Consider the following 26,477-nt stretch of genomic DNA (forward strand, 5'->3'; position numbering starts at 1 on the left):
TGACGCCATTCCTTCAAAGGTCTCTTCTGGCTTGTCCTGGAGGGTCGTTATCAAACATTCCTTTCGTTAAGTTTGCCTCCTTCATTGCCGTGGAAGAGCGTCTGTACCGTCGTTTCGTCTTCATCGTCAGTGTAAAACTTGTCACTTGACGTGGGGCTGGTTCGTTCTCTTCCAGCTGTTCTTGTAAGAACAGTGAGTTTTCGAAAGGTCATCCTGTTTGACCTTTCCTTCGTCAATCAGCATGTCGCTGCTGACGGCGCCACCACCTTCGGTGACCTTTTATTGACTTCGGTATTTCCCTTCTCAGCTTGGTCCGCGTTTTCCTCCTTGACCTTTTCGGCCGACCCGTGCCATTCCTCCGGTCTCGGCCTTCAAGTCATCTTTATTCTGTCCATCCGTAGCCGTTCTCTCTTCGGTGACCTTTGACTGGTCTACCGTGCCGTCATCGGCGTGCCGTCCAGTTTTGACTTCCATCACTCGAGCTCTCTTTGTTCAAGGTTTCCTTCAGAGCCTTTTGGTATGTGGCTTCTGAACCTTTGGTGTCCTTCCTCCCAAAGGTCTTCTGAGCTCGAGTTGCTCTTTCATGTTCCACTGGACGTGTGAACGGCTTTAATTTCCGCTCGTAAGGTTTTCTGACCGTTCTCTCTGACTACCCGCTGAGACCGGTTCATTACCGTCTGTATCTTGATCCATGTCTTTGGGTTTATTGATGATCGGATAACTTGGACGATGCTAATAATGTTTCTGACACGTGTGTTAGATTACGTTACGCGACTTTTACACGTGAACAGTAACAAGCACTGGCCTACAAGGTCACTTCGTATCGTACGAGCTCAGTTGCTAAAGGTCACTCTGCCTTTAAAAGATCTAAGTCCTTTCTAAAGGTCACTTTTCTTCAGAAATTTAACTAAGTTCTCAAAAGGTCTCTTCCTTCAGCAAACTCAACTCAATAAGGTCATCAACTGTTTCAGCTTAACGCTTACTCCGACTTTGTTAAAGGTCACTTTTTCTCCCGAATTTTCGTTTTAAAGGTCACTATCAACTTCGGTCAGAAATGTCTAACCTGAGAATATTTTTCGATTTTATTAAGAAATCAACTTAGATTTCAGAACGAACGTTATTTCTTCAGCTTTTAGCTTTTGCTAAAGGTCATCAATCTCGTCAAAATTTTTGGTAAAGGTCAACTTCTCGTCAGTTGGTTCAGAAAATTTTCTTGGTTAGCTACGTCAATCTTGAGTGCCGTGCGCAAAACTCCGCCTCCTTACGAAATCTCAGCTTCTAATTGGCTTACTTCTGCTTAACTTTAGCTTTACGTCTGCGCCAATCACAGCGTTTATAAACGACCAATCAGGTGAGTTGTTTTCAAATTATAAGGCAGAGTGACGTCACGTCAAAATCCGAAAATTTCGCTAGCGCGCCGTGTGCAAAGTGCCGCCTACTTTTCTGCTCAGCTCATCACCGACCAATCAGAATTGCAATTTTACCCTTACGCCAATGGCGAAATTAATAAACGAAAATCTGACCTGATCGTCTCCGTGATCCAGAATCGATCCTGCGCGTCCTTCCCGCGAATCCTCCAGTTCCTCCAACGATTATACTGACTTCTCCTGGGCCAGTCGCTAACCCCTTCTGTCTCGATGCGACAGGACGCAGCGGTGCGTCGACCAAAAGACTTGCTGGCTGCGGGTCTTCTGTCGTGCCTTGACGTTAGCAACGACAGGGGCGCTCGACCTCCTTTTGGGGAGCGCGCGTATGTGCGCTCTACTCAGTAGAGACGCACCTGAAAACTCCACACCCGACAGCCAAAAGTGGCTTGCCCACTCGTGCCCCCCCTTCGGGCTTCTGCCTCTTGCGGCGATCTTTTCGGCGCTTGTGCCCTCCGATCAGAGCTACCAGTAGCCTTGATCGCGTCAGGTCAGTACAGCGTGCTCTACCAGTAGAGACACACTGGTGCTGATCTGCTGTCGAGATCCAAACGCCTCCTTCGCCACTGGACCGTACGCGAGCCCTTTCTCGCGAGACTTCTTCCACACCTCGTCGGATGGACGGAAAAACTCACAGATTATCCTGGAGAAACACGACTCTTGCTACCATATGAGCGTGGACCTGATGAAGGTTCACGCAGGAACAGAATTGACGGAATTCTGCCTACCAAAAAAGACTAGCAATGCTATAAATACGCCTACGCTACAGAAAGCGAGAAACGGCGTGATTGCTAGAAATTTATATCCAGACTAAATTCGATAGAATTTCCTCGTGGACAACTCCGCATTGCTGACTGCAGCAAGCGTGAAAAGTGCGCACGTAGCCGCCACATGATGCGGGTGCGCGCAGAACACTATGCTTTCGCCACGCGTAGGCGGGCGTGCAACAAAACACAACAGACTGCCAAAGCGAGGGTGTACGCATGTACGCCTGCGCTCACATACAGTTTTTGTGTGATTTTCTCGCTTCATATTGCTTGCGGAAAAGACGATTTCTCAGCAGGTAAAGATCAAATTTATTTAAAAATTTTGGTTAGCGACATGTTTACTATAAACCAAGCAACAATTTTACTGCAACTGAATTCCATAGCTCCTGACCAAGGCTTTTTTTGAAACTATCCCGACTCTTGTCAGACCACACTGCCAAACAATACATTCTCAGCCAAATTAAACAATAATTCCGTGAAAAGACAACGAGGTAAATTAGCATTTGGGGTATTATTGCTAGTCATGTGTTAATAAGAGGTACTATGTGTGAACCGGTCAGCAACAACGACATTTCTTTCAGTAACAAAAACTTATAAATAGTTAAGTGACGGTGTTTGTGCTGGCACTATCGCCGCTGCCGGAGCGGCAGCATTTGCAATAGCACTCGATGGGGCAACAGCAGGGGCCGTATTAATAATGGGCGCGGCAGCGACGGTGTTCTGGCTGCCCCATCCGCGGTTGACCTGCGGCTGGACCTGGGAGAACAACTGGACCGGTTTGAGTTCGACCTTGTTCTGGGGGACCATCAACTGCACGGGACGGAGGTTGACCTGGGTCTGCGGTGTGTAGAGCTGAACGGGCTGCAGCTGGGGCTGGACGACGGGGGCGCCCCATCCCTGATGCTGGGCCATGGGCTGGACAGCGACGGGTTGACCCCAACCGGCGTTGGAGCCGATGTTGGCCATAGGGTTGATGCCGCCCATTCCGAACTGGTTGGACAACGGAGCCAATCCCAGCGTGGCGAGGTTCCCCATACCGCCGGCGCCGAAACCGCCCAGACCGGCACCCAGGCCAGAACCGAGACCGAGTCCTGGGAAGCCGAACTGGGAAACGACCAGGCCGAGGCAGCCGCCCATTGTAACGGTGAACAGAAGGCTCTGCAAAAATAAGAGTTTTAGAAAATAAGTCAGATGCATCGGAAAGCAGTTGTACAATTAAAGCTTGGTCTTTCACTTTAGTTTTACAAAATTTGTTAAAAAATGAAAAAAATACGAAGTCAGAAAATCCTTTAAAAGATCAACAGGTGGCGAATGCAATTGTAAGGTAATAATAGTATCGCTTTAAAGACGTCACATGATCCGTAGCTGGCATAAAAAGTTGACTCACCTTTGTTGTGTGCATGGTAGTTAACGTTGGCTTGTTGCTAATAACTAAAGTTCAAACAAAAAGTTATACCAAAGGAGCGCAGTTAAAGAAGTTCTAAAGGTCAGGAAAAAATGTTGGAGCAAGCAGGCGCATACAAAGTTACAAATGATCAAAATAAGGATCTGCAGCGTTAAACCGTTGCATGCTTTAAATAGGTAGGTAACAACGACAATTAAAGGAGACTGACAACAACTGGTAGGATAACCTGCTTACGATCGACGTGGACAGAAGCAGTGCTTTGTGTTTTTTATTCATTTGACGCGATTTTTCATTGTTGAAAGCAGTCCTGCCAGGCGCCCTTGACAAGGTGATGTATTGTTTAGACGCCCTCTTTTGCGGATGACACTTCCACTTTTCCCAGTTTACATTCATTCGATATTGCTGAGTCAGCCTCAAAACAGTCTACTCGCCGATACGAAGTAATACTGATCCTGAAAGAGAAAGTGTGAGAACGGGGCTGTAGCCTGTATGACCCATACATTTTGCGTCGCCCTAATTTTTATGACCTTGTAAGGGCGTAGCATTTTCATGTCAAAACAACATCCATAATTTTTATACTATCTTACCAAAATGTGGAAACGCAATAAAATTGCATAGTAAATTAACGTGCACAGCTAACCAAATATACTCTGCGGAAGTGTTTGATTGAATTATGTACAAATGTATTTGCAAACTGGAAAAAGTGTGCATTAATTTCCTATTTGGAGGATGTAAGGCTACTAACAAATCTCCACTGTATCTGTGAATTACTCATTGACCAATTATTGTTCACGATAATACCCACGATCTCGGCAAAATATAGTATACATGTATAAGTATTAACGATGTATTCGAGAAACGCCGACATGGTTTTGGGGCATATGGCCAGCCTCGGCTCGGCCGCGGAGTCTCGTGGAAAACGTCAGAACATGCTCGGCCACCGGAAGGAGCGTATACGTGTTATTGTGAGCAGTGCCACCTGGTGCGTGGCCAGGTGACCCCCTGATTCGTGGCCAGGGTTTCGAAGACACCTGATTCGTGGCCAGGGAGTGAGATGGATCCTGATACGTGGCCAGGATGTTGCGGCTGCCTTCCGGTGCGGTTCTGTGCGTACCATAGCGAGAGAGCAGCGCGAGTGAGAGATGACCTTTAATGAGTTTCACACTGGTGCTCATATAACTGACGAAGACAGCAAAACAAAACTTAATTGCTTAAGGGTTGGGAAGGCGGGTAACAGAAGATTACCAACGTTAACTTTCAATGATCAACATCCGACTCTGACAACACAAAAACGAGGATAACAGGCAAAAGGCTCGCACAAGCCGAAAAACACCAATTCGATAAATGCAAGTAGGCTAGCATGAGATAGAACTGACGGTTAGGTAGTCCGTAGGTAAATGGCAGTTTGCACACCGTACGCAAACAGGAAAGGCAGGCGATTCGCTGGCGGACATGGTTAAGACATCGTTAAAACAAGTTAGCGAGTAAACGCAAACTTTAATTACAAAACGATTACAAAACGTGATGTGAAACAGATGCGTAAAAATAAATGCGTCTTGACGAGTATTATGGATAGCTGGGGTTGCCACTAATATTATCTGCCGAGAAAATCCCAAGCCCTCACGGTTGTTGCACGCGCTTTAGCGTTATTGCTCATTGTCATTACAATCTGCAGAAAATCAGTTTTATAAAGGTCACGCGAGGATCCCGTTTTTCCCTATTAAAATAATGTTTATTTGAAAGTACTGAATAAAATACAAGTGCAAGTATTGCACCGGCCTAGCAAGCAACATTAATAAAAAATACCGCGGCTTCACTTGAATATATTTTTTTTATTTTTTTTTAAATTTTTGCATCAACCTGTTGTAGTGTAATCTGTATTGTTGCGCCACCACCGCCTCCAGATATCAGCCTGTAATGAGTAATATGTTATTCCATTATGGCTAAGACTGCTTGAAATACATTGCAGTTAATATTATCAGGTAAGAGTTTTAATTAATTCTATCCGTGGTATTTTCTTTGCACCATTTTTTAAGTTATTATCGGTTGCCTGCGCTAAGGAATAATGGCGCATCCATAGGCGCCAGAATTGCAGCAGGTCTATTGTTGTAAATCGTGTCAGTAGCTCAAGCCTCAATAGTTTCTTTGCAGCATCCAGAGTGCAGTGAAAGTTGTCTATCATAACAACAAAACAGAAAAATGATAGCGTAAAAATAATGCAGGTCAAAGCCGTTCTGCTGTAGAGTGGCAGCTCTCTATAAACACTTGCACAGAAACAATCTGGGCATTCTAAACCATGGATATTCTGTATGACGCGATGCTGTCAAGTGTCCACTGTCCAGCGTATGGAATTGTTCCAGTTTCCGCCTGCGACGCGTTTCTTCCATCATACTCAACTGGCCATTGGTAGGTAGTAGTGCACTGTTAGTTGCCAGTCGTTCCTATATAAAGCCCATGCTAAAACTGAAAGTGAAAATACTTTAACCCATCACATCCAGTCTTCGGCCTTTTTTTACTATAGCGTTTTTTGGACCTTACAGTTTTTATAGCGCTTGCAGCTCGTGTTTCCACTTTCCAGTCTATTCGCTTTCAGTTTTACCATCTATTCCAGAATGCAGACATTTGCGGTAAGTCGCAATTAAACGCTTTACGCCATATTACCGTGGTCATCTGCCATTACCCTGGTTTAGTGTACCTGGTAGTTTCAAAACCATTTCTCTCACACAGCAAAAGACGTAATATAAAATTTTTATTTACTGATATAACAATATATAATTATATAATTAATGATGAAGTAATCTTTCTTTTTCTGCGTCAAGTCTTATTTTAATGCGCACTGTAGCAAGCAACCTCGTATTTTTCCTTTTACTACATTATCCTTGTTTTCAATAAAATTAACGAGTAACCTTTAAATTATGGAAGTTAACCTTTTGTCCATCCCTACAGTTTAACAGTGAATTTCTTTAAAGGTCATCTTGCTGTTGGCCTGCGTCGCCGTCGCCTCCGCTCAGTTCTTCGGCGGTCTGGGTGGAATGGGCGGCTTCGGTGGCATGGGCGGTTTGGGCGGATTTGGCGGCATGGGCGGTCTTGGTGGAATGGGCATGATGGGCGGTTTAGGCGGAATGGGCATGGGTGGTTTAGGCGGAATGGGCATGGGCGGTTTAGGCGGAATGGGCATGGGCGGTTTAGGCGGATTTGGTGGATTAGGCGGCATGGGCATGGGTGGCCTTGGAGGATTCGGTGGCATGGGTGGATTAGGCGGTATGGGCTATGGTGGAATGGGCATGGGCGGTCTCGGCGGATTCCCGATGGGCGGTGGAATCGGTGGACTCCAGGGCGGCAGTGGATGGGGCGCAGCCGCCCCCTTGGTGGCCGCTGCCCCTCTGCAGACTTCCACCGGATGGGGACGCAAGTAGTAGATTTTGAATCGAATCTAATGTTTTTGTTCTCCTTTCTGTTGTTAACACTTATTGTACCGGTATTGTCAGAATCACAGTCATAATTGTCTGAGAATCTGAGATTACTTGTAATTTGCACAATGCTTGTAACCGTTTTATAAGAAATTTAATCGAATGTTAGCCATATTAATCGGCTGTTTTTGGCTTGTTGCTTTGTATTTTGAATTCCCGACTGACCCCCATAAACTGTGAAATGTAAAACCCAAAAAAAGAAATAAAATCGAAAAACGACATGGTAAATTATTATATTAAATGCCATGACCCAGCGTACAGTATACAGTTAAAATATCATACATATATTGCAAACTTCAAGCTGTCAAAAGTCGAAACTGTTTATGATAAAACATGTATTGTCACTTCGTATTTGTGTCAACTGACACAGCGGAGTTGAGAAGCCCTGTCAAACGGTTCAGTAACGTTTCTACACAGCTTATGATTATTATTATTTCTGTACCGTATACCGGTCTGATTGATGCGTCTGATTATTCCTCATCAACGAACGGCGAACTTGACTGTGTACCGGATGTTTACCCAGCAAATACTGCTTTAGTCAAAGTGATGCTTGTACTGACTGAATTTATTTCAGTAGTTTCTTAACTATTCGAACATGTATCTTGCAACGGCCGAGCTGGTCAACGAGCAAGACCGATGCTTAAATTAAGGACTTGTGGCTCGCTTATTTGTCTTAATGATTTTCTAATTAGTCACCAATAAATCATTTTAAGTTTCGTAATGGACGCGAGGTGCAATAATTTCAGGTATTAGTTAAAATCAGGCAGTACTCGTTAAAATGGTAATAATGTTAGCAGAATGTTAATGTTTCTTTGTAATAGTAAATGTTATAATAAATGATAACAAATTTCGATGTTAATACGTAGTAATTGTTAAAATCAGAATTTTATGTAGTATATAATTACAGCAACCACCACGAATGCCATGAAACGTAAATAATACTAGAAAAATTACTCTCTTTATAATTATTCGATACCAGGAGTAAAAAGACATTTGGAAACAGTTGGCAGAAATTAAAAATGGACGCTCTGCACAGTTTAAAAAGACAGTCTTTGTTGATTTTCTACACTCATACTTTCAACGCTATACAAGGTGTACTGTCGTAGAACTGCGGACTGATCGACAGCATGTAATAAATCACTTAACAACGGCGCTGTTTTTACAAACGTGGAAGCCATTAATTCATTAATGTGACGTAATTTTCCATATTAAACTTAATAAATTTTTATTCTTGTGGATGTGACTATAACCGTGTGCAATGCGAACGAATAACGTTCCTTGATCTTTCGCAAACCAAGTCCATCATTTACTCAAAGGGTGCATGTTTGACTATTCTTGCTGACCGCTTACGTTTGTTTGCAACGTTTACGTTTGACCGCTTACGTTTTTTACGCTTGTTTGCAACGCTCAACTAGTATTATTACTGCTAAAACTTTTGCTTTTGCAAAGATGATAACCGGAAGTCTCCTTATCGGTAAGAAATTAAACTGCCTAAATTACTTCAGTTCTTGTCCCATGTCAGCTGTTAAAACGTTTGCGTATGCACCTAAAAAAACTACTGATTAGTTATTACTTCTTTTCTAATGAATAAAACCCATAAAATTTTGAATTATTGCAGCAGTGCACTCAAAGTCTGGCGTTTTGTCATGCGAGACTTCTTTGTCAAAAAATAATAAAGTTGTATTAGTATGGTTCAGTGCGGGTAAAATGTTCTGCAACAATTATTTTTCTGATGAATCCATAATTCCCGCAAAATATATTTAATGCAAAAAATTGCGACAGTTAGCAGAAGCACAGCAATCAACATATACACTTCGCAGTGGGATTATTCGTGGCGCTGGTCATTGCGCAGGGACAGTATGCGCAATCCCCGGCATCCAGCGCCAAAGGATGCGGCATTCCCATCGTAGTCAATACGGTGCCCGTTCCGGATGCGTCTCGCGTAATTGTGTACATTGTATTGCAAGTAATTGAATATCAAGTTCTCACAATAATAAAATGTTCGTACATTTCAGTTTGCCGGCCGATGGTATAAATACCGGCATACCGGTGTCAACACTACCAACCAGTTCCTGGATCATGTCCCGCTAAACCGCAGCGGTATTCCGTTCTCCACCATTTCCGCTACGGGAATGATTCTACGAATTGAACAGTATAATAATCCGAATGATGTGGAATGTGTGCACCGTTTTCTGGTCTCTTTGTACGGGGTCAACGGACAATGTCCGGGAAAGGCCTTTCGTCGGTCGACGGCTACGCGCCAGGTAGTTAGCATGCGCTTACGTCACTCTGCAATAGAAACGGACCATCCAGCGTGTGAATTAAAACTTATAAAAATAAACCTTCGCTTGGCTCGGCAGTCGTCAGGCCAGTGAAGCGCTAGCCGTTGGCGATTAAGCAGAAAAGCATAAAAAATCGAGAGTACCTATATTTTTTTAGTGTCGTTTGTTGTGTGAATGACATTACGATGGCACAAAAATAAAATACAGTATGTTGTAAGTACAAGAACAATTGTTGATTCTCCTTAATTTCCATTCTGCAGCTGCCAGTGATCTTAACATCCTGTATCTGGACATCGACACCTTTTACCTGGTCTTCATCTGCCGTGGTCCCAACTACAAGACGGGCATGTGTGATAAACCAGCTTTCCACGTGCTAACACGAAACCGCCCCGATAAAATGACGGCGGACCAGCTGCAAGCCATCGACAACATCGTCGACGCGGCTTTGGCGCCCTTCTGTTTCTCCTCAGCGGATGTTCAGCAGCAGATGTTCACTGACAATAAACCCTTTTGCACACCGACGGAATATGCCGCCGCGGGATGTGCGCTCAAGTCTGTAACGGCTCTCATGCAGGACATCGGCAACTCAACCAGTAACTGAGGACTGACGCAGTTGCGACGGTGTGGCCATTTTTCGACGGCCCGTCTTGTGCATACCCGCATTTCCTTGTACTAGTAATGCTTATACGCATATGTACTGATAATTTATTATGACGTTAAGCTGGTCAGTGTGGTAATGTTTGCTGCACAAAGGTGACCTTTGTTCGTGAAATGTCACACAAACTGTCTGTATATGTAAATAATGTAAAAGGTCACTACTGTATGTCAAGTTATTACAAACCGAAAGTACAACTGCATTTTGCCGGTTTAGTAGAATGTAAGTAAATCTGGTGTGGCGCTAGAATCTCTCAACCCATTGCACGAAAAACAAAGTTCTCACATGGTGATCACATAATGCCTGCTGACACTCAAGTTATTATTTTTAACATTGTTTTATATTTTTTTTGTTCCTCAAACATTACTGAGATTATTTATTACGAGTTCGCAATTTTAACAAAGCTTTGATTTTCTGAGTTGTGCTTACTGGCTATAAACGGCACCATTTGCAGCAACTTCGCGGTGAGGGTGCCTTTATACATTTGTATTTCAGATAAATGGTTTAACACGGCCAGGGTTAATGCGGTGGGAGGTATAAATTTGGTAATTATGGTACGAAAATGCAGTGCGTTTGCACTGTTTTGCTGCGGAGCACTGAGTACGCTGTTTACATATTGCGCGTTACTCTGTGATGGAAGCATCGAAGTGATTGACAAAATGGGTTTGCTAATTGTTTTTGTACAAATAGCTGCGGTGCGCTTAAAATGGTTACCAAACATTGACCCAAATGCGCTCCAGCATTATTACCTAAGTTTGTACTACCTTAACTGATTTATTCTAAATTTCTAAATACATTTTGTGCACTGCATTACGTCGTAGCAATGTATTAAAGACGATCTTAATGAGCCTGATTCTGCTTCTGCACGTAAAATGCATTAGCGTACAAATATTTTAATGGTGTGGTCCATTGCACCGTGAAACGAACGTTCTTACTAGGTTTATCTTTGATCTGACCTTCGAGTTCTCAGTTCTTAAATACTGATGACAAAACGTTTTTATTAAGTATAACGTAATCAGAAAAGCGTTCGAAATTACCCTGATTTATCGTACAAATATGACTGATTTTAAACTTTAACGGTTTCATTGCAGTCCTTACAACCATGTTGACCGCATCGTTTAACTGAGTCTTTCTTCGTTCATTAACGAAACTAATTAACTTTAGCCGATAACTAAACAATGGCGCGACGCTCTTGCATGGTTGGTAGGTAAAGTCGAACGCATCCTCTAATTTAACTTTGATTAAATTTTTGTTGGTCGATGTTTCAGCGGGACTGTCTTTTCTTCTGGTCATTGTCCAGGGAGACTATAGCCAACAGCAATCGACTGCGAAAGGTTGCGGCATTCCCATCGTCGTCAATACTGTGCCTATTCCCGACCCTGCTCGGGTACGTAATTAACATCACCGGTTAGCGACACTCAAGTTCCTCCTAAAAATAGAAGAGCTAGTACAAACAACAAACGTATAAAAGCAAGCGAGGTAATGGAGAAACATGAAGCTCGCCCACTTGACTACAGCACTTGATATAAGCCATGTGTCGGTGCGACATACTGTATATTACGTGCGACACGAAGTCGGGGAAGACACTGCCGCAATCTTCGCAGTTTTCTTCGCTCCTCCTAAGGTTAAAAAAAACTGACAAGAGAATCTTAAGGTATCTCTGCTTTAAACAGCCGGCTATTCCAGTACGTAATTGACGTCGTTTTTGAGCCGATGCACTACGATCCTTATGCAAGCCCAGTGAAACCAGCAAACGTCCGTACACCACGCCATGTTAGGCACATGAGCTGAGTTCAAAATATATTGAGACCTTAGTCATATTTCTGGAGCTAACGCTGTGGCTGAGCTTCCAATTTGTGGCTCACTTAGTTTAGGTTGCCGCCGCATCCTTTTCCTCCATGGTGACGAAATTTCCTTTGGCTCTTTAGGTTATTCTTAGGTTATTCTTAGTATAGTATCTGTATAGTATCTGTAGATGTGACTTATTTGCAAACCTAACGCTAGGATACTGATAAATCGCTTCTTTATTGCTGTATACAGCGATTTATCGCATGTGGCTAGCTGCGTCATAATTTTGCACTCCGTACGGCGGTGTTTAATAATTAATTCAGAGGTATGAAATATCTTGTGACCATTCCTTTCTAGTTAGCCGGAACATGGTACAAGCACAGACACACAGGTGCCGCCACCGTCAATCAAATCTTCAACCATGTTGCTCTCAACCGCACCGGCCTTCCGTTCACCCTGACGTCGGCAGTGGGAACATATATCCACATTGAGCAATATAACAGTGTCAGCGACACGCAGTGCATTAACCGTTTCTATATCGGCGTGTGCGGCACGAATGGACAGTGCCCGGGAAAAGGTCTTTCGTCCGTGGATGATTATGTTCCCAGTAAGTGCCATACCCCTTAAGTCTTAACTGTTCAATGTTACACTGCGTAGTTATTCACGTCGTTTCCTAACCGTCGCAAAACCTTAATCCGTGCCGTGACCTCTAGACTGAATGGCGTGCCGTGACCTCTAGAATGGTCACCACGCTTTCTGTTAACGCTTTGTAGTGAAAAAATTTAGTGAACTGCTTTAAGGGATCATCACCTGCCTTAATCATACATCCTGCTAGCTTATCTGCGTCCTGTTTTAGTTAACAACGATTTCAACATGTTGTACCTGGACATTGACAATTTCTACATTGTGTACGCGTGTGGTGGTCCCAACTACAAAACCGGGATGTGCGATCGGCCTTCCTTCCATGTCATTACCCGCAATCGTCCGGATAAGCTGACCGCTGACCAGGTGAAAGCCATGGATGATATTACCGATGCCATCCTGACTCCCTACTGCTTCTCGGCGGCCGATATTCCGCAGCAGGCCCACACCGACAGCAAGCCGTATTGTCCATTTATCGACTTTCCTCCTTGCGTCCAACGGGACATAACCGGCCTAATGAACGATGTCAGAAATGCTACCAGCAATTAGAGACTTATAATTTTGTGCACGGCCGGAAGACGAAATGCAATTAAGGGCGCGATAAATGCCACCGAATTAATTTAAGCTGTGCTTCTGTAAGTTTTAATTTAAGTGAAGAAAGTATATATACATAATACTGCAAGACGATTCTGTATGATACCAATGTGCGTCGGCGACAACTCTGCCATTTAACTCCTCAGTTTCTGACAAATACACTGACACTAATTTCGATACATTTATACTATTGTGAACATTTATTGGTTTCGTTAGTTTGTATGCGCAATAAAGCTACAAGTATTTTTTTGTTAATTTCTTAAAATAAACATTTTGGCACTGTGGGTATGTGACTACTACTATGCAGTCTGTGCGTGTCACCACATGTGAAGTTCATGCTATGTTATGCTTTTGCCTTTGTTCAGCAACTGACCATGGTAAAACAGTCCACGTGGTTAACGCAGTGTTCGCAAAATCAGGAACAAAATTTTCGGAACGGGTTGCACTGCGCTTTTACAATACTGTATACACTCACACGTACAATCACAGTACGTGCACGGATGCACCATTTTATTTCTGTTCGATTAGGCTTTGTTAACCTAAGAGAGGTTAAAGTGATTTTTAAGAATATTCCACATAAGAATATTCCACATACAGACTGTATTCGGGGTAGGCGCTTTTGCGCTTACACCGATCGATGACTGCTGTTTTTCACAGTTCGTTAAAGATAATTACCAATTAAGAAGGCATCAATCGCTAAGCACGATTCTCATCACATTAAAGCGCTTCGTTACAAAAAAAACAACGGGTAACGAATACTAACGATAATTAAGCTCGTTATCTCGGCAGAGAAACTCCGAAATGGCACAGCTAATGATATATATATAATTATGATACACGGCAAAATTTGTTGGCAAATTTCTGTTGCATGCCGAATGCCGATCATAGTTATCTTTACCATAATTTTCATGCTTGTGCTTAAGAGGATGTCGCGCTACTGCTGTATACTGGGTAGGTGAGCAATCGAATTATATAGGGTGATATTGTTTTGTTTTAAAACGTCTGCAACTGTTGTTTAAATTCAGCTTTTTAATTTTCTTGTAGCAGGAATATCTGCTCTTCTGGCTGCGACTGAGGGACAACAGCAATCGACATGTGCAACATTCAAAGGTTGCGGCATTCCCGTCGTCGTCAACACCGTGAACAATCCCGATCCCCTGAAGGTACGCATGTACTACGGAATCAACCAAAAAACAGCAGACAAGTAAGGCAAAAGTGCACTTAAGTGATACCATACAACTGCCATATCCCAGCTAAAGTGCGACCGTGCGGATGAAGTTGATGCTCGCTAGCCTACTTGTATCGTTGCTATAACGTATTAACTCGTACATCCTCCCACACCGTCCTGCTCCAGTCCTTTGCTTAAGGGTGCGCTATCACCGCCGCTATGGGTACACTTTGTAACCTTTAATCAGGAACCTTTAGACATTCAAAACATGTTAATTCAAAATTATGCATCGCTAACGCTTTTACAGTTCGCCGGGACTTGGTACACGTACCGGCAAACCGGCGCTTACACCGTTAATCCAATCTTCAAGCATGTGACGATGAAAACGCGCACCGCACTTCCATACAGCAATACGCCGGCAGTGGCATTATATCTTCAAATAGCACAGTATAGCAGCGCCAGTGATACTCAGTGCGTTCACCGCTTCTTTGTCGGTATGTGTGTCGTAAGCGGACAGTGCCCTGGAAAAATGTATTCATCCGTGGATGGCTACATCCCTTGTAAGTGCCATACTTCTATAAAATAAGCTAGAAAATGCTAAAAAAGTCTTTTGTATAGGTCTTAATTCAAAAATACAAAATTTGTTATCAGTGCTAGTACACGGTATGCCCTAATTATTTCATGCAAGCACTTTGCGAAGACTGCTTCTGACAATTTCACATGGCAGCGATAGGAATTTGCTGACTTACTTAACATTGCCCAACACTGAGCAACAAAAAAAGGATAGCCTTATGTTCGATTCATTTTGTTAGACGAAATAATTGCCAGAAAAGTACAGGCATTGGTTCTTTTTTGTAAACTGCTGTAGTACAGAAACTGAGCGATGTATCATATATCTACGTATATGGAAGTGTAATCCTTTTCGCTGATTCCTTCTTAGCTGCCGTCGATTTCAGCCTGCTGTACGGGGACCCTGATGATTTCTATGTTGTGTACGTATGCGATAAGCCCAACCACAAGACCGGTATGTGCGACAGTCCCTCCTTCCATGTCGTCACCCGCACAAGGCCGGATTATTTGACCACTGCCCAGAGTAAATCCATTGATGATACCATCGATGCCATACTGGGTCCCTACTGTATTTCGACGGCGGATATTCCCCTGCAAGCCCACAACTCCAGTGTACCATACTGTCCTTTCTTGGATGACCTTCCTCCCTGTATTCAAGGGGTTGTGACAGGCCTCACAAATGAGGTCGCAAATACTATCAGCAACTAGTCGGCGCATCTGTGTTATATGCAGTGTGAAACCGCAGGCTATTGTAAATTATGTCGGACGTTAAATCAGTTTTAATTTTTTAAAAGTCTATAGCTGATTGCAACTGCCGTTAAGGCTTTGTAGTCACCGCACCGGTATAGGTTATATATATATTACTGCGATACCTGACGTAGGTTTTCTTGCTTTTCGACTTTCACTCGCTACTCTCTCGTCCTTTGTTTGGTGATGACTGAGTTTGTTCCTTAAATCAAGCCAGAACATAAAAAAAATTTTGCAGCGCTTCTGTACAGGGAAGCAGTTTTTTTTTTCCGAAAAGCTACTCGCCTGTTATCTCTAGTGGGAAAGCTAGGACAAAAGGGCAAGTCCACAAGCTTGCATACCAACTTGCACAACATTGACAATTTGACAGTAAGACATGACAAGCGGGCAACCTCGTCAGGATATCCGTTAACCATGAATAGGCTAGAGTAGTGTCCACGGTCATCATACCGCCGGGATCTTCCTACAGTTCGTAATGACAGTTGACGTTCCCGTCAAGATTCATCGTGTCACCAACGTGAGGTTGAATGATTGATGGTATGTTTGATTTTGTTGTTGCTTGAAAACTGCAACGGTCGACACGGTTTACGCCATCTCCGCAAAAGCAGAAATGAAATTTCCGAAACTGCCTGCTGTGCTTTTATCATGAACACGCGCAGTACATACAGTCATTTCATAATTTCCATTTTTGTTCGATTAGGCTCTATCAGGCTTGATGCACAAAAGCGATAATTAAGATATTTAAGATATTAACTGATATTTAAGAGTGATATTTAAGCGTATCCAACATAAGCAATCTCGCCAGTCATATGGGTTGGCGATTATCTGGATGGAGTTTTGTAGGGTGAATTTCGACGCGTACGGTTGGTTAAATACAAATATCAATTAAGACGGCAACGCTACCCACTCACCTGACCACATTAAAGTGCTTCGTTACAAAAAACAACGCGTAGTCGTACAGATTATTCAGCTAGTTAACTTAGCAGAGACATGGCACAATTAATGAGTGCGATGCCATTTAGATATTTAATGCATTAGGAGAATGCAACAGCTTCAGTTCTGTGCGTTGTACCGTTGCTGCGAACGTCCTCACTGTCCTTATCTTCGAAGATCATTTTCCATCGGCAAACACGGCTGTAGTTCTAATTGGTTAGCGTATGAAAACCGGCGAAACTTTTTGGCAAATTTGTGTTGCTTGTCGATCATTAGTGCCTTTTTCCGTAATTTTCATGCTTGTGGTTAATAAGAGGATGTCGCGCTACTACTGTATATTGGGTAGGAGACCAGCGGAATCATATCGGACGATTGGAAAACGCTTGATGATATCTTACATAAATTCAGCTCGTTAATGTTTTGTAGCAAAAATTTCTGCTCTTCTGGCTCTGACTCAAGGACAGCAGCAATCGACATGTGCGACATTCAAAGGTTGCGGCATTCCCGTCGTCGTCAACACCGTGAACAATCCCGATCCCCTGAAGGTACGCATGTACCACGTAATGCAGTAAACTGAAACAGCAGAAAAGTTACTTTTGAAGTAAAGTAGCAGCGCACTAAAATGACCCCATGCACCTGACATGTCCCGGCTACACTGCCACCGTGCGGTTTAATTAGATTCCCACCAGCTTATTTAAGTGCGGCGTTGAACGAATTTGACCATAATATATCGTGCCGCAATGTCTTGCACGCGAAAACTTCGCGCAAACGGACCATCCAACGGGTACCAGGTAAGGGTGCGCTACCGCTACAGCTATGGTCACCTCCTTTTGTTTATCGGGAACCTATCCGGTAATGCTAATCCAAAATTGGTGCATCGTTTACACTTTTGCAGTACGTCGGGACCTGGTACATGTATCGGCAAACCGGCTCCTATACTGTTAATCAAATCTTCAAGCATGTGACGCTGAACAGCCGCACTGCACTTCCATTCAGCAATACGGTGGCAGTGGCATTATATCTTCAAATAGCACAGTATAACAGCCCCAACGATACTCAGTGCGTTAACCGCTATTTTGTCGGCATGTGTGCCGTAAATGGACAGTGCCTCGGAAAAGCTTATTCATCCGTAGATGGCTACGTCCCTTGTAAGTACGTACTAACTGCCATAATATAAAATAGTCTAGAAAACGTTTTATGGCAAAGACCTAAAATCAAATACAAAATTTGTTGTCAGTACAAAGACACGGTATACTCGTACCATAAGTATGTCGTTCAATTTTGCGATGTCTCCTTGTGAAAGCTGCTTCTGAAAATTTCAAATGGCAGTGATAGGAATTTCCTGACTTTTTCTCACCATCAGCTAAGCACTGAGCCGTAAACAAAGGAATTGTTATATATTCGAAATACTGCCAGCAGACCACTGGCAGTGGCAATGGGTCTTTGTTATACACGGCTTTAATACAGAAAAGTGTATAAAACCACCTAAAATGCATTCGTGTTGGCTGATTCCTTTTTAGCTGCCAGCGATTTCAGCTTGCTATACGGGGATCCTGATGATTTCTATGTTGTGTACGTATGCGTCAAGCCCAACTACAAGACCGGTATGTGCGACAGTCCCTCCTTCGGTGTCGTCACCCGCACCCGCCCGGATCTTTTGACCGCTGCCCAGAGTAAATCCATTGATGATATCATCGATTCCATACTGGGTCCCTACTGTATTTCGAAGGCGGATATTCCTCTGCAGGCCCACAACAACAGCGTATCGTACTGTCCCCTCTTGGACAACATTCCTCCCTGTATTCAAGGGGCCATAACTGGTCTCACGAATGATGTCGCAAACACTATTAGTAACTAGGTGCACAGTTGTTTGTATCTAGGAAGATAATATCTTCCGTTATTCGCATGCGTTTTTATTCGGCACTTCAAATGATTCTGTGACTTTCACTGTCCTGTATGAACGTAATAGCAGTTACTGTACGGCAATAGCTATCGTGAACGTGCGACCGGAGCTGTAACCTTGTTGCTGTGCAATCGAGTTTCCGGTAAACGGTGACATGTTACAATCCGATTAGACTGACCTTCAGTGCCAAGCCTGGACACGGGGCTACACTTACCTCCTCCGTGCATCAATCTCATTTACGGCAAACCGTTTTGGTAGGAATTGGCAAACCAGAAGTGACCTTATTCAGTGCACAAAGGTTGTGCACGGGGTAAAAGGTAGTGAAAGGGTCTGTACGGAGTGGTCACCTTTAATTTTAAATGATACATCGTACATACTTGTAAATGAACCATTGAACCATTGGTTTAAAATATTGGTAAATAAACCTAGAAGAATGTGTGCCGGTATAATACGGCAATATATACACTGGGTATGAGCAGTGGGCGTCAAGTTGACGCCGTCAACGCGATGAAATTGCCGCACTGTCTTTGTTGAAGAGTATAACATACGACTACATGTGTGTCTATAGTTACACAATCAGAGCCAAAATTAAGTTTTGACAGATGAAATTTGACTTGTTAGTACACATTGTAGAATTAGATACGAGTAAATTTGTCCTCCTGTCACACACTGGGTTGTCGCTCAGGTTTGGAAAAGCAATTTGTTAAAATAATGAAATATTGACAAACGTCGTATAAGAACAGAATAAAAAATGCGCGAACGCAGGTAAGCAAACAATACAATATACAACTCAGCAGTCTCAGCACAATATTTTCCAGCACCGATTGTATTACTCAGACAGAACATGTGCATAACAATAAGAGCACTTGTGGTAACCCTCCACTTTGTTCAGCAGAGCATAGGCGAAAGTCATGGTCCAACAATGTACTCTGGCAGGATTATCGCGGATAATAAATGTTTTTCTCTCTCCAGAATGACCATGAACGTGGTGCTTGATAATTTATTGATGATCATGCAATAACACATTATGTTCTTTGATCTCTTAGAAGAATGCTTATGGTTCGTTTGCAGTTTTGCAGCCGACATGATATTATTATCATCGCGGAAGGTATTTTATACTTACTAGAACCGTTGTGAGTATGTCTGTGATACTCTGTACTCTCATTTTTCTTTGACTGAGAATGACAGAAAAGCAGACGTATATTGCGGGTAAGCCGGCTTAAGCGTAAACTGTGAGTTGTATGATTTCTTACGAATAAATTTATTTGTGTGATTGTCTTGACGCTGCAGTCGGGCTGACCATTCTCCTGGTCATCGCGCAAGGTCAGCTATACGCCCAGCAGTCGTTGCCGTCCAGTAGCATAAAGGGTTGCGGTATTCCCATTGCGGTCAATACGGTGCCTATCCCTGACGCCTCGCGGGTACGTGCAGCGATCACCAGGTAACGTTTGGTAAAATACTCGTAAAATTAAAATTCACCATTTTTATCAGGAATATTACTGATGTACTAATAATAATACATACCGTCATTTCTTATCATTCACTGACCCTCTCGCATTTAAAGGCTTTCTCCGATTAATACAGACCCCTGCCTTACGAAAAATTGCACAATCTACCCGAACAGAAGCCCAGATCAATTACAAAAACAAAAAGGATGCTTCTAATAGTGCCAGCAGTCTCGTGTAACAATTTCTTGATATGGTGCTCGGAATTTTAATCAATTTATAAAAGAAGATTTTAATCAATTTATAAAAGATTTTAATCAATTTATTTTTTTCTTCGAAAACCCTTTTATTCCTATACGGAAAGCAATACTTACTTCCACAAGGGTTTCTTAGCATCGGAAAGATATAACCCCTGGAAAACCGCTCGTTGAATACATACGCCTGCGCGTGGGGATTATATATAATAATGATATAATCATGAATGAAATTAAATAATTTGCATAGGGACTGATGATAAAAGTGATGACTAACGCATTATTCATTACGAATCCTTTGAATTGTAGTTTGCCGGAAGATGGTACAAATACCGTCAATCCAACGTCAACACCACCAATCAGCTCCTGGACCATACGCCGCTGAACCGCACCGGTTTATCCTTCAGCACCACCAGTGCCACGGGAATGGTCATCCGCATCGAGCAGTACAATAATCCCAATGATACCGCATGTGTTCACCGTATTTCCGTCGGTCTGTTCGGGGTAAACGGTCAAATACCCACGAAGAGCTTTTCATCTTCCGACAACTTCAATCCCGGTAATTTTTCTGCCTCAAGAATACGTCCGTCTTACAACTTATTTTGAAACTGTTTTAGCGACCACGGATTTCAACCTGCTGTATCTGGATATTGATAGTTTCTACGTGACCTATCTGTGTCGGGGCGCCAACTATAAAACCGGCATGTGCGACCGCCCGGGTTTCCACGTCATCACCCGGCAGCGGCCGGATCAGATGACTGCGGACCAACTGAAAGCCATCGACGACATTGTGGATTCCATCTTGGCACCGTTCTGTTTTTCCGCGGTAGATGTTCAGCAGCAGATGTTTACCGATAGTAAGCCGTTCTGTACGCCGGTGGATTTCTCCGCTACCGGCTGCGCGCAGTCCTACATCATGGCTGAGATGAACGAGATCAATAATGTCAGCAGTAACTAAGGTTCGAGGTGTCTTAAGCGGGCAGCGGATCATGGTTTCTAATTGTACACGCCCACTGTTTATCTACTGTATGGGTTCATGCAAATTGTGTACAAAATGTCCAGTTTTAAGAAAGAAAGCCGACATGTTACATGTACAAGACTGTACAGGATGACAGTTCGGGTAGTCATAACCATGCAACGGGTGTCCATACAACTTTGCGTAAGGAAACAACACACTGGCTGACTTTGAACAACAGACTAAGTTCCTGGTTTCTTCAGCTGTAGATGTACTGCAAATTATCTATTTTCTGTTGGTATTAGGGGTAAAAGCAACTAATCTCGTGATCTGTATATCTACGAAGTTTATAATTATGGTGTATCTGCGTACGAGTGCGATTACATGTAATTTGTGAAGCAGTTAATGACCATTAATTTTGCCCAGATGTGCTCTCATTCAATCGAATCGCATTAATCATGGCATGACAAACTAGAGTACATAATATTATTACGTACCTTAAACCGAATCCATTTTTATGCGTTTTTCGTGACACTTCAATTCAGTGCCAACAGTATACACGTGCAAGTCATAATTGCAGGGATGCAAGAATCTTTTAACACTAAACCGTTAGAAACCGTTAGAAACCGTCGTCTTTTTCGCTGTATCACATACAAATTACTGTGCTAATAATTAATTATTAATCGGTATGTTCAATTTGGTTGTACGTTGTTTATTGTCTATTATTATTTTGTAGACTGATACGGTCTATGTTTAACTTGCTGGAACGTTATCTTTGAAAGACATCAGTAATTCGTGACGTGCACAATTTACAATACTTAGTGCAACATTTGCATACTGTATAATTTTACAGCACTACAAAGTTTAAATTACAAACATGCACCTTTCACAAGTTCAAGCAGGCAGGTATCGTTTTCAAAAACATTTGTTTTGGTATATCTCTAGCGCTTAAATCATAGGGTGCCAGCACACTGTCGACTATATTGTCGAAGAAGTCCTTCTCGTAGTCGGATAACAAATCAGGCCGGATGCGCGTCTGCACTTCGAAGACGGGACTCGGACACAGTTCCGTTGCGCCCACGGCACTGCTGCATGCAAATATTACCACCAGCTGCTTAAAGTCGTGATAGAGAACCAGCATCTCTGCAAAAATTAAAACAAACTACTATTTCAATTATTTAGCTACGAATAAGGCCTAAATAAAGTGCAATTTTTGCGATATTTATACATAGATAGGGTTTTAGTACCGGAAAGAAATCGTCGATGCATTGATGTCGCAGGCCGGTCGCTGACCGTCAACCGTCCGTCGATGGCGTAATCCGCAATGCTTTCTTGCCTGTAGCAGGTACAACTAATATTGACTGCTGTACAATACTGGCAATGCAGCGTCATCGTTTGCGCGGGAATTTTATTGGAACGGTCCGGCGTCGATTCCAGGACAGAAAGGTCACAATAAGGATTCACATGTACTGGACGGCCTGGGAGAAGGCGACGATACATGTACCATCTGCCAACCATCTACAAGATGAAGTGCTTTAATGACAAGAATAAATTCCGGGTAAATATATTATGGTACATTCATTAAGTCTTCAATTTCAAGAAAACTGTAAACAGTTGTTGCTCGTTGTAACTGATGAACTGTAAATACAGTACTTTTTCCGGCTGGTGATCCAAATTGGCATAAATGTGTAATGGATTTCGGCACCGTCCCTGTGAATGCGTGTGCAGCGAACCATGCACTTGTGTAATGGAGTGGTCGCCGTAGTAGATGTGCATTCCCTGTTTTCCAGAAAAAATCCCTAATGAGTTATAAAACTTGTAGTGTGCGGCGGAACTTATGCGATACACGTAAAAACTTTCATGGATTTGTTTAATTTTAGCGTCATAATATTAAAGACTAAAAAAAGGTCCGCAAAACTTACCAAAACAGAAAAACATCCAAAACAAGACTATATCACTAACAACAGCCATATTTGGGATAAAGGTCTCTTTGTTTACTTGTGTAATTTTTCGTACGGTAGACAATTTACACTTCTTTCTATAAAAACAGCAGAAAACTATGTACCCAAGAACATACATAAATACGAGTATTTGCAAGAAAATAAGCCAAAAAGCCAGGAAAAATTTAATACAATTATGAACTTTTTCCGCGATTGTTAAGTAACGGTTGGAGAGACGCCTGTCTCTGCTGGACACTGCCATAATCCACACAGTAATGCTGGGATTCATTTTGTCGAAACATTACACAACGTGTAAAAAATTGGTAAGTAAAGGAAATTCAAACCAATTAGTGTTCACCGGTGATCAGTTGGCATCTGCCGTTGATCATGTAATACCATTTGTTTTATAACTGCGCATCCACGATTTGACATGAATTGATGGTGTACGCGATAACCGGTCTTCCTTAAAGTACTGCGATTGATTGCATAAACATCCAATTACACAGCTATTCAAATGACTTTTAGTTTTCTTTGCTGGATTGTTAAACCCTCGATTTTATTTGCATGGAAATTCGACTTACTGGTTTAATATATTCTGTATTAACGAGCAGTAATCCGGCTTTATTAGGCTCAGCTTTAATTTTTGATTCCGTAAAAAGTTATTTGGGAAATAATGATGCATTTATTTGTTATACTTTGCGGTAAGTATATGTAAAGCGATAGCAGTTTGTTAACATGCAAAGTATTTGTGCACTAAGCCTGCACCGTTTACTATACATGCACAGGTACAAAATGCATAAAAGTAATCAAAATATTATTATGTAAGCGATGAGTCTAGCATAAAAGATACGTATAGTGCAATCGAGCTAGCTTTTCCTCTTACACTCAGCAAATGTGTGATTGACGGTAAGACAGAAATCTTGAATATACTCTTTGCGTTAAAAGGATAAAAATAACAATTTTGTGCAATAGACGATAATTTAAATAACTTATAGGGATTCCGCTTGTTTTCTCGCAAATTCCTGGCTACCCAGGCAATTATAATTCACCGCCGAACAATTATTATCAGCGAAAATGTGGCTTCCCTCTTGTTGTTCCGAGTGCCCCGGATCCCAATCCTGAAATGGTAATCTTACGGTTTGTATATTATATTACACGTTTTCTCTTATTTAGAAGTTGTGCGTAAAAATTAGAGTACAAATATTATCAGTGTACCATTCTACAAATATTATCAGTGTATCACTGTACAGTACATAAAGTGCCAATGATTTGCAGATCACTGGATTATGGTACAAGTACCGTCAACTGGGTGCCCCTAACGTTACAGTCAATCAATACCTGGTGTACTACCCCATCGGACGCACCGGTTTGCCGTTTAGTACGATCCCCGCAGAGGCCATCTGGGTGGAAATTCCTCAGTTTGACAGCATAAACGACACAATGTGCGATACCCGCTTTTGGCTGGGATTGTTCGGCGTTAATGGCCAAAATCCGGGACAAAATTCGCAGTCTGCCACTGATTATATTCCCAGTAAGTGACCTTTAAAAAGCTATAATGAAACGTCTTAGTGCTTTTGATCTCATATAGGAACAATCGTAAAATTAAAACAAATCAACTGAGCATATCCATGAAAACAAGTGATTTTTAAAAGCGCAGTACATAAAACTAGCGGTTTTTAATTAAATAAAAAAGGTTGAACTGAAGCACTTAGTCACATAAAATCATCACCAATATTTTTTTAATTTCTTCTGCTAAAAGTCAGAAAAAAAGCTTTAAAAATAAAAGGTCGCTCACAGTCGGGCATAGTCACACTCACATTATGAGTGTTTCAGTAAACACTCATAATAGATAAAAAAAACGCTGAATAATGTTAAAAATTCGATAGATACCCATGAATTAATTATATTGCAGCACAAGCCAATTTGTATGGATTGTATTTCGACTACGAGCGCGTTTTCATCATGTACGGCTGCCGGAAGCCCAATTACGTGACGGGCATGTGCGACCAGCCGGTTATCCATGTGATTACGCGTGCTCGTCCGGATAAAGTCAACCCGGCGGAGCTGCAGTACATTGACGACATCGTGGACCGTGTCCTCGCGCCGTACTGCATGCGGGCGGTGGATGTTCCCCAGCAGATCTTCACGGATAAGAAACCCTTTTGCCCGCTGATACCACAGCCCGAATGCGTCAAGAAAATCGTTGCCGGAATGGTTATGGATGTACAGAATTCTATTGTCTCGGAATATTTGTACTAACTGTATTTCTACTAGTACTGGACTGTACAGCTGTGCAAACACTGGATCATAACCTTTCGAAAATTCAAAATATTTCTACTTTTTTGGAATCCCTGCGCTATACAACTGTGATGTGCTTTTCGAAATTTCACTGGTCAAGAAATGACTTGTAAGAAAAGACAAAACATTCGTCGAAAATGATGCATGTTCGAAGAGAAACGACTGATCTGAACTGAAAGCTGTAGATGTACATAATATGTATTACACATACCTTAATAAATACAGTAATTCGTTGAGTAGCGATCAGGTAGTCGAGATCAGTGGCCATTGAAAACGGTAACGTAATTACGTAGCTATCGTAGCATCAATTGTACCGGTTTATATTAGTTACTAACAGCAACATTACTGATAACTGGCATTACGCTATGTTTGAAAAGCAGTTTCAACGCGGCTGTAATCAGCTATCACACAAATCTCTCACAAACACAAAGCTACGAGTATCACAAACACGCGCAGAAGCTGGCAAAGTGCAGCAACTGCTGAATAATTTCCGGACGTAGCATTATTTTTTCTAGCTGTGCTCTTGTTGCTGCTGTTCATCCACGGTGTATGTATGGTGACTGACTAACTGACTATGGTCGCACGTAAAAGAATAGGAAAATAATATTTTGTATGTTACGTTTTCGTTCTCCGCTGATAATCATATCGCAGTGTGTACTTACAGTACTGTATATAACAAGGAAAAAGGGTTCAGTAAAACTACCACCATACAATTTCACGATTTTATGATTTTTTGGATTTTACAATTTTTAAGGATCATTCCGGTATTCAACATACGAAGCCATAAGCACAATAATTAAACAAACGCATAAGAATAAAATCAGTCATTTACTATACGGCAAACATAAGCAGGATTTTCCGACGAATATGCACATCTACGGTAACACTGGATTTCCATACAATTATGATTTATGACTGCATTCCGACAGTACCGGTACAACACGTATTAAGAACACAACAAGAACATGCAATAAGATTCTGAGTCGGCTACTTGCGTCCCCATCCGGTGGCGGTCTGCACGGGAGCAACAGCCACCATGGGAGCGGCAGCGCCCCATCCATGGCCGCCTTGGAGTCCACCGATGCCGCCCGCCATCGGAAGTCCGCCTAAACCACCGCCTAGACCGCCCATCATGCCCATGCCGGGGAATCCACCATACCGCCTAATCCACCACCCAGTCCGCCGTAGCCCATACCGCCCAGTCCACCGATGCCACCCAAACCGCTAATGCCGCCCA

At 42.5% G+C, this 26,477-nt stretch overlaps 7 protein-coding genes across 9 annotated transcripts; all 7 read left to right on the forward strand.

The window, feature by feature from the left end:
- Positions 1-6,088: 6,088 nt before the first annotated feature.
- Positions 6,089-7,135, forward strand: LOC129594715 (uncharacterized). The gene is made up of 2 exons (XM_055491491.1): positions 6,089-6,223; positions 6,566-7,135. The coding sequence occupies exons 1-2, from the start codon at positions 6,209-6,211 to the stop codon at positions 7,010-7,012; spliced, it is 462 nt and encodes a 153-aa protein (XP_055347466.1). The 5' UTR covers positions 6,089-6,208; the 3' UTR covers positions 7,013-7,135.
- Positions 7,136-8,421: 1,286 nt separating this feature from the next.
- LOC129594704 (uncharacterized) lies at positions 8,422-10,230 on the forward strand. Of its 3 annotated transcripts, XM_055491477.1 has the most exons (4): positions 8,422-8,540; positions 8,887-9,008; positions 9,082-9,330; positions 9,609-10,230. In XM_055491477.1, the coding sequence occupies exons 1-4, from the start codon at positions 8,516-8,518 to the stop codon at positions 9,723-9,725; spliced, it is 513 nt and encodes a 170-aa protein (XP_055347452.1). In that variant the 5' UTR covers positions 8,422-8,515; the 3' UTR covers positions 9,726-10,230. The 3 variants fall into 3 exon arrangements, with proteins under 3 accessions (XP_055347452.1, XP_055347454.1, XP_055347455.1); XM_055491479.1 differs by lacking the exon at positions 8,887-9,008 and having other exon boundaries at positions 8,430-8,540; XM_055491480.1 differs by lacking the exon at positions 8,422-8,540 and having other exon boundaries at positions 8,974-8,984.
- Positions 10,231-11,035: 805 nt separating this feature from the next.
- Positions 11,036-13,248, forward strand: LOC129594705 (uncharacterized). The gene is made up of 4 exons (XM_055491481.1): positions 11,036-11,206; positions 11,272-11,390; positions 12,149-12,398; positions 12,648-13,248. Exons 1-4 carry the CDS (start codon positions 11,182-11,184, stop codon positions 12,980-12,982), a joined length of 729 nt encoding a protein of 242 aa, XP_055347456.1. The 5' UTR covers positions 11,036-11,181; the 3' UTR covers positions 12,983-13,248.
- Positions 13,249-13,842: 594 nt separating this feature from the next.
- LOC129594697 (uncharacterized) lies at positions 13,843-15,752 on the forward strand. Its single transcript, XM_055491470.1, has 4 exons — positions 13,843-13,978; positions 14,072-14,190; positions 14,503-14,755; positions 15,136-15,752. The coding sequence occupies exons 1-4, from the start codon at positions 13,858-13,860 to the stop codon at positions 15,471-15,473; spliced, it is 831 nt and encodes a 276-aa protein (XP_055347445.1). The 5' UTR covers positions 13,843-13,857; the 3' UTR covers positions 15,474-15,752.
- An 846-nt stretch (positions 15,753-16,598) lies between these two features.
- On the forward strand, positions 16,599-18,631 carry LOC129594702 (uncharacterized). The gene is made up of 4 exons (XM_055491476.1): positions 16,599-16,787; positions 16,872-16,990; positions 17,341-17,593; positions 17,966-18,631. Exons 1-4 carry the CDS (start codon positions 16,670-16,672, stop codon positions 18,301-18,303), a joined length of 828 nt encoding a protein of 275 aa, XP_055347451.1. The 5' UTR covers positions 16,599-16,669; the 3' UTR covers positions 18,304-18,631.
- Positions 18,632-19,455: 824 nt separating this feature from the next.
- LOC129594686 (uncharacterized) lies at positions 19,456-21,249 on the forward strand. The gene is made up of 4 exons (XM_055491457.1): positions 19,456-19,557; positions 19,639-19,769; positions 20,357-20,606; positions 20,665-21,249. The coding sequence occupies exons 1-4, from the start codon at positions 19,530-19,532 to the stop codon at positions 21,003-21,005; spliced, it is 750 nt and encodes a 249-aa protein (XP_055347432.1). The 5' UTR covers positions 19,456-19,529; the 3' UTR covers positions 21,006-21,249.
- A 2,218-nt stretch (positions 21,250-23,467) lies between these two features.
- Positions 23,468-25,315, forward strand: LOC129594706 (uncharacterized). The gene is made up of 4 exons (XM_055491482.1): positions 23,468-23,643; positions 23,938-24,068; positions 24,218-24,473; positions 24,855-25,315. The coding sequence occupies exons 1-4, from the start codon at positions 23,616-23,618 to the stop codon at positions 25,199-25,201; spliced, it is 762 nt and encodes a 253-aa protein (XP_055347457.1). The 5' UTR covers positions 23,468-23,615; the 3' UTR covers positions 25,202-25,315.
- The last annotated feature ends 1,162 nt before the right edge of the window (positions 25,316-26,477 follow it).

The sequence above is a fragment of the Paramacrobiotus metropolitanus genome, unplaced genomic scaffold (genome assembly GCF_019649055.1).
Source record: "Paramacrobiotus metropolitanus isolate TYO unplaced genomic scaffold, Prichtersi_v1.0 Parri_scaffold0000070, whole genome shotgun sequence".
NCBI lineage: Eukaryota > Metazoa > Tardigrada > Eutardigrada > Parachela > Macrobiotidae > Paramacrobiotus > Paramacrobiotus metropolitanus.

Excerpts from the sequence above, each read along its gene's own strand:
- LOC129594697 (XM_055491470.1), top strand. The coding sequence starts at position 13,858 with ATGATACACGGCAAAATTTGTTGGCAAATTTCTGTTGCATGCCGAATG. Across the intron at positions 14,191-14,502 it reads ACAATCCCGATCCCCTGAAG|TTCGCCGGGACTTGGTACAC; the intron begins GTACGCATGTAC and ends ACGCTTTTACAG. Across the intron at positions 14,756-15,135 it reads CGTGGATGGCTACATCCCTT|CTGCCGTCGATTTCAGCCTG; the intron begins GTAAGTGCCATA and ends ATTCCTTCTTAG.
- LOC129594704 (XM_055491477.1), top strand. The coding sequence starts at position 8,516 with ATGATAACCGGAAGTCTCCTTATCG. Across the intron at positions 8,541-8,886 it reads AACCGGAAGTCTCCTTATCG|TGGGATTATTCGTGGCGCTG; the intron begins GTAAGAAATTAA and ends TACACTTCGCAG. Across the intron at positions 9,331-9,608 it reads GGTCGACGGCTACGCGCCAG|CTGCCAGTGATCTTAACATC; the intron begins GTAGTTAGCATG and ends TCCATTCTGCAG.
- LOC129594702 (XM_055491476.1), top strand. The coding sequence starts at position 16,670 with ATGAAAACCGGCGAAACTTTTTGGCAAATTTGTGTTGCTTGTCGATCA. Across the intron at positions 16,788-16,871 it reads GCGCTACTACTGTATATTGG|CAAAAATTTCTGCTCTTCTG; the intron begins GTAGGAGACCAG and ends AATGTTTTGTAG. Across the intron at positions 17,594-17,965 it reads CGTAGATGGCTACGTCCCTT|CTGCCAGCGATTTCAGCTTG; the intron begins GTAAGTACGTAC and ends ATTCCTTTTTAG.
- LOC129594706 (XM_055491482.1), top strand. The coding sequence starts at position 23,616 with ATGATGCATTTATTTGTTATACTTTGCG. Across the intron at positions 23,644-23,937 it reads TTTATTTGTTATACTTTGCG|GGATTCCGCTTGTTTTCTCG; the intron begins GTAAGTATATGT and ends AATAACTTATAG. Across the intron at positions 24,069-24,217 it reads CGGATCCCAATCCTGAAATG|ATCACTGGATTATGGTACAA; the intron begins GTAATCTTACGG and ends AATGATTTGCAG.
- LOC129594686 (XM_055491457.1), top strand. The coding sequence starts at position 19,530 with ATGACAGAAAAGCAGACGTATATTGCGG. Across the intron at positions 19,558-19,638 it reads AAAGCAGACGTATATTGCGG|TCGGGCTGACCATTCTCCTG; the intron begins GTAAGCCGGCTT and ends TTGACGCTGCAG. Across the intron at positions 20,607-20,664 it reads TTCCGACAACTTCAATCCCG|CGACCACGGATTTCAACCTG; the intron begins GTAATTTTTCTG and ends AAACTGTTTTAG.
- LOC129594705 (XM_055491481.1), top strand. The coding sequence starts at position 11,182 with ATGGCGCGACGCTCTTGCATGGTTG. Across the intron at positions 11,207-11,271 it reads GCGACGCTCTTGCATGGTTG|CGGGACTGTCTTTTCTTCTG; the intron begins GTAGGTAAAGTC and ends TCGATGTTTCAG. Across the intron at positions 12,399-12,647 it reads CGTGGATGATTATGTTCCCA|TTAACAACGATTTCAACATG; the intron begins GTAAGTGCCATA and ends GTCCTGTTTTAG.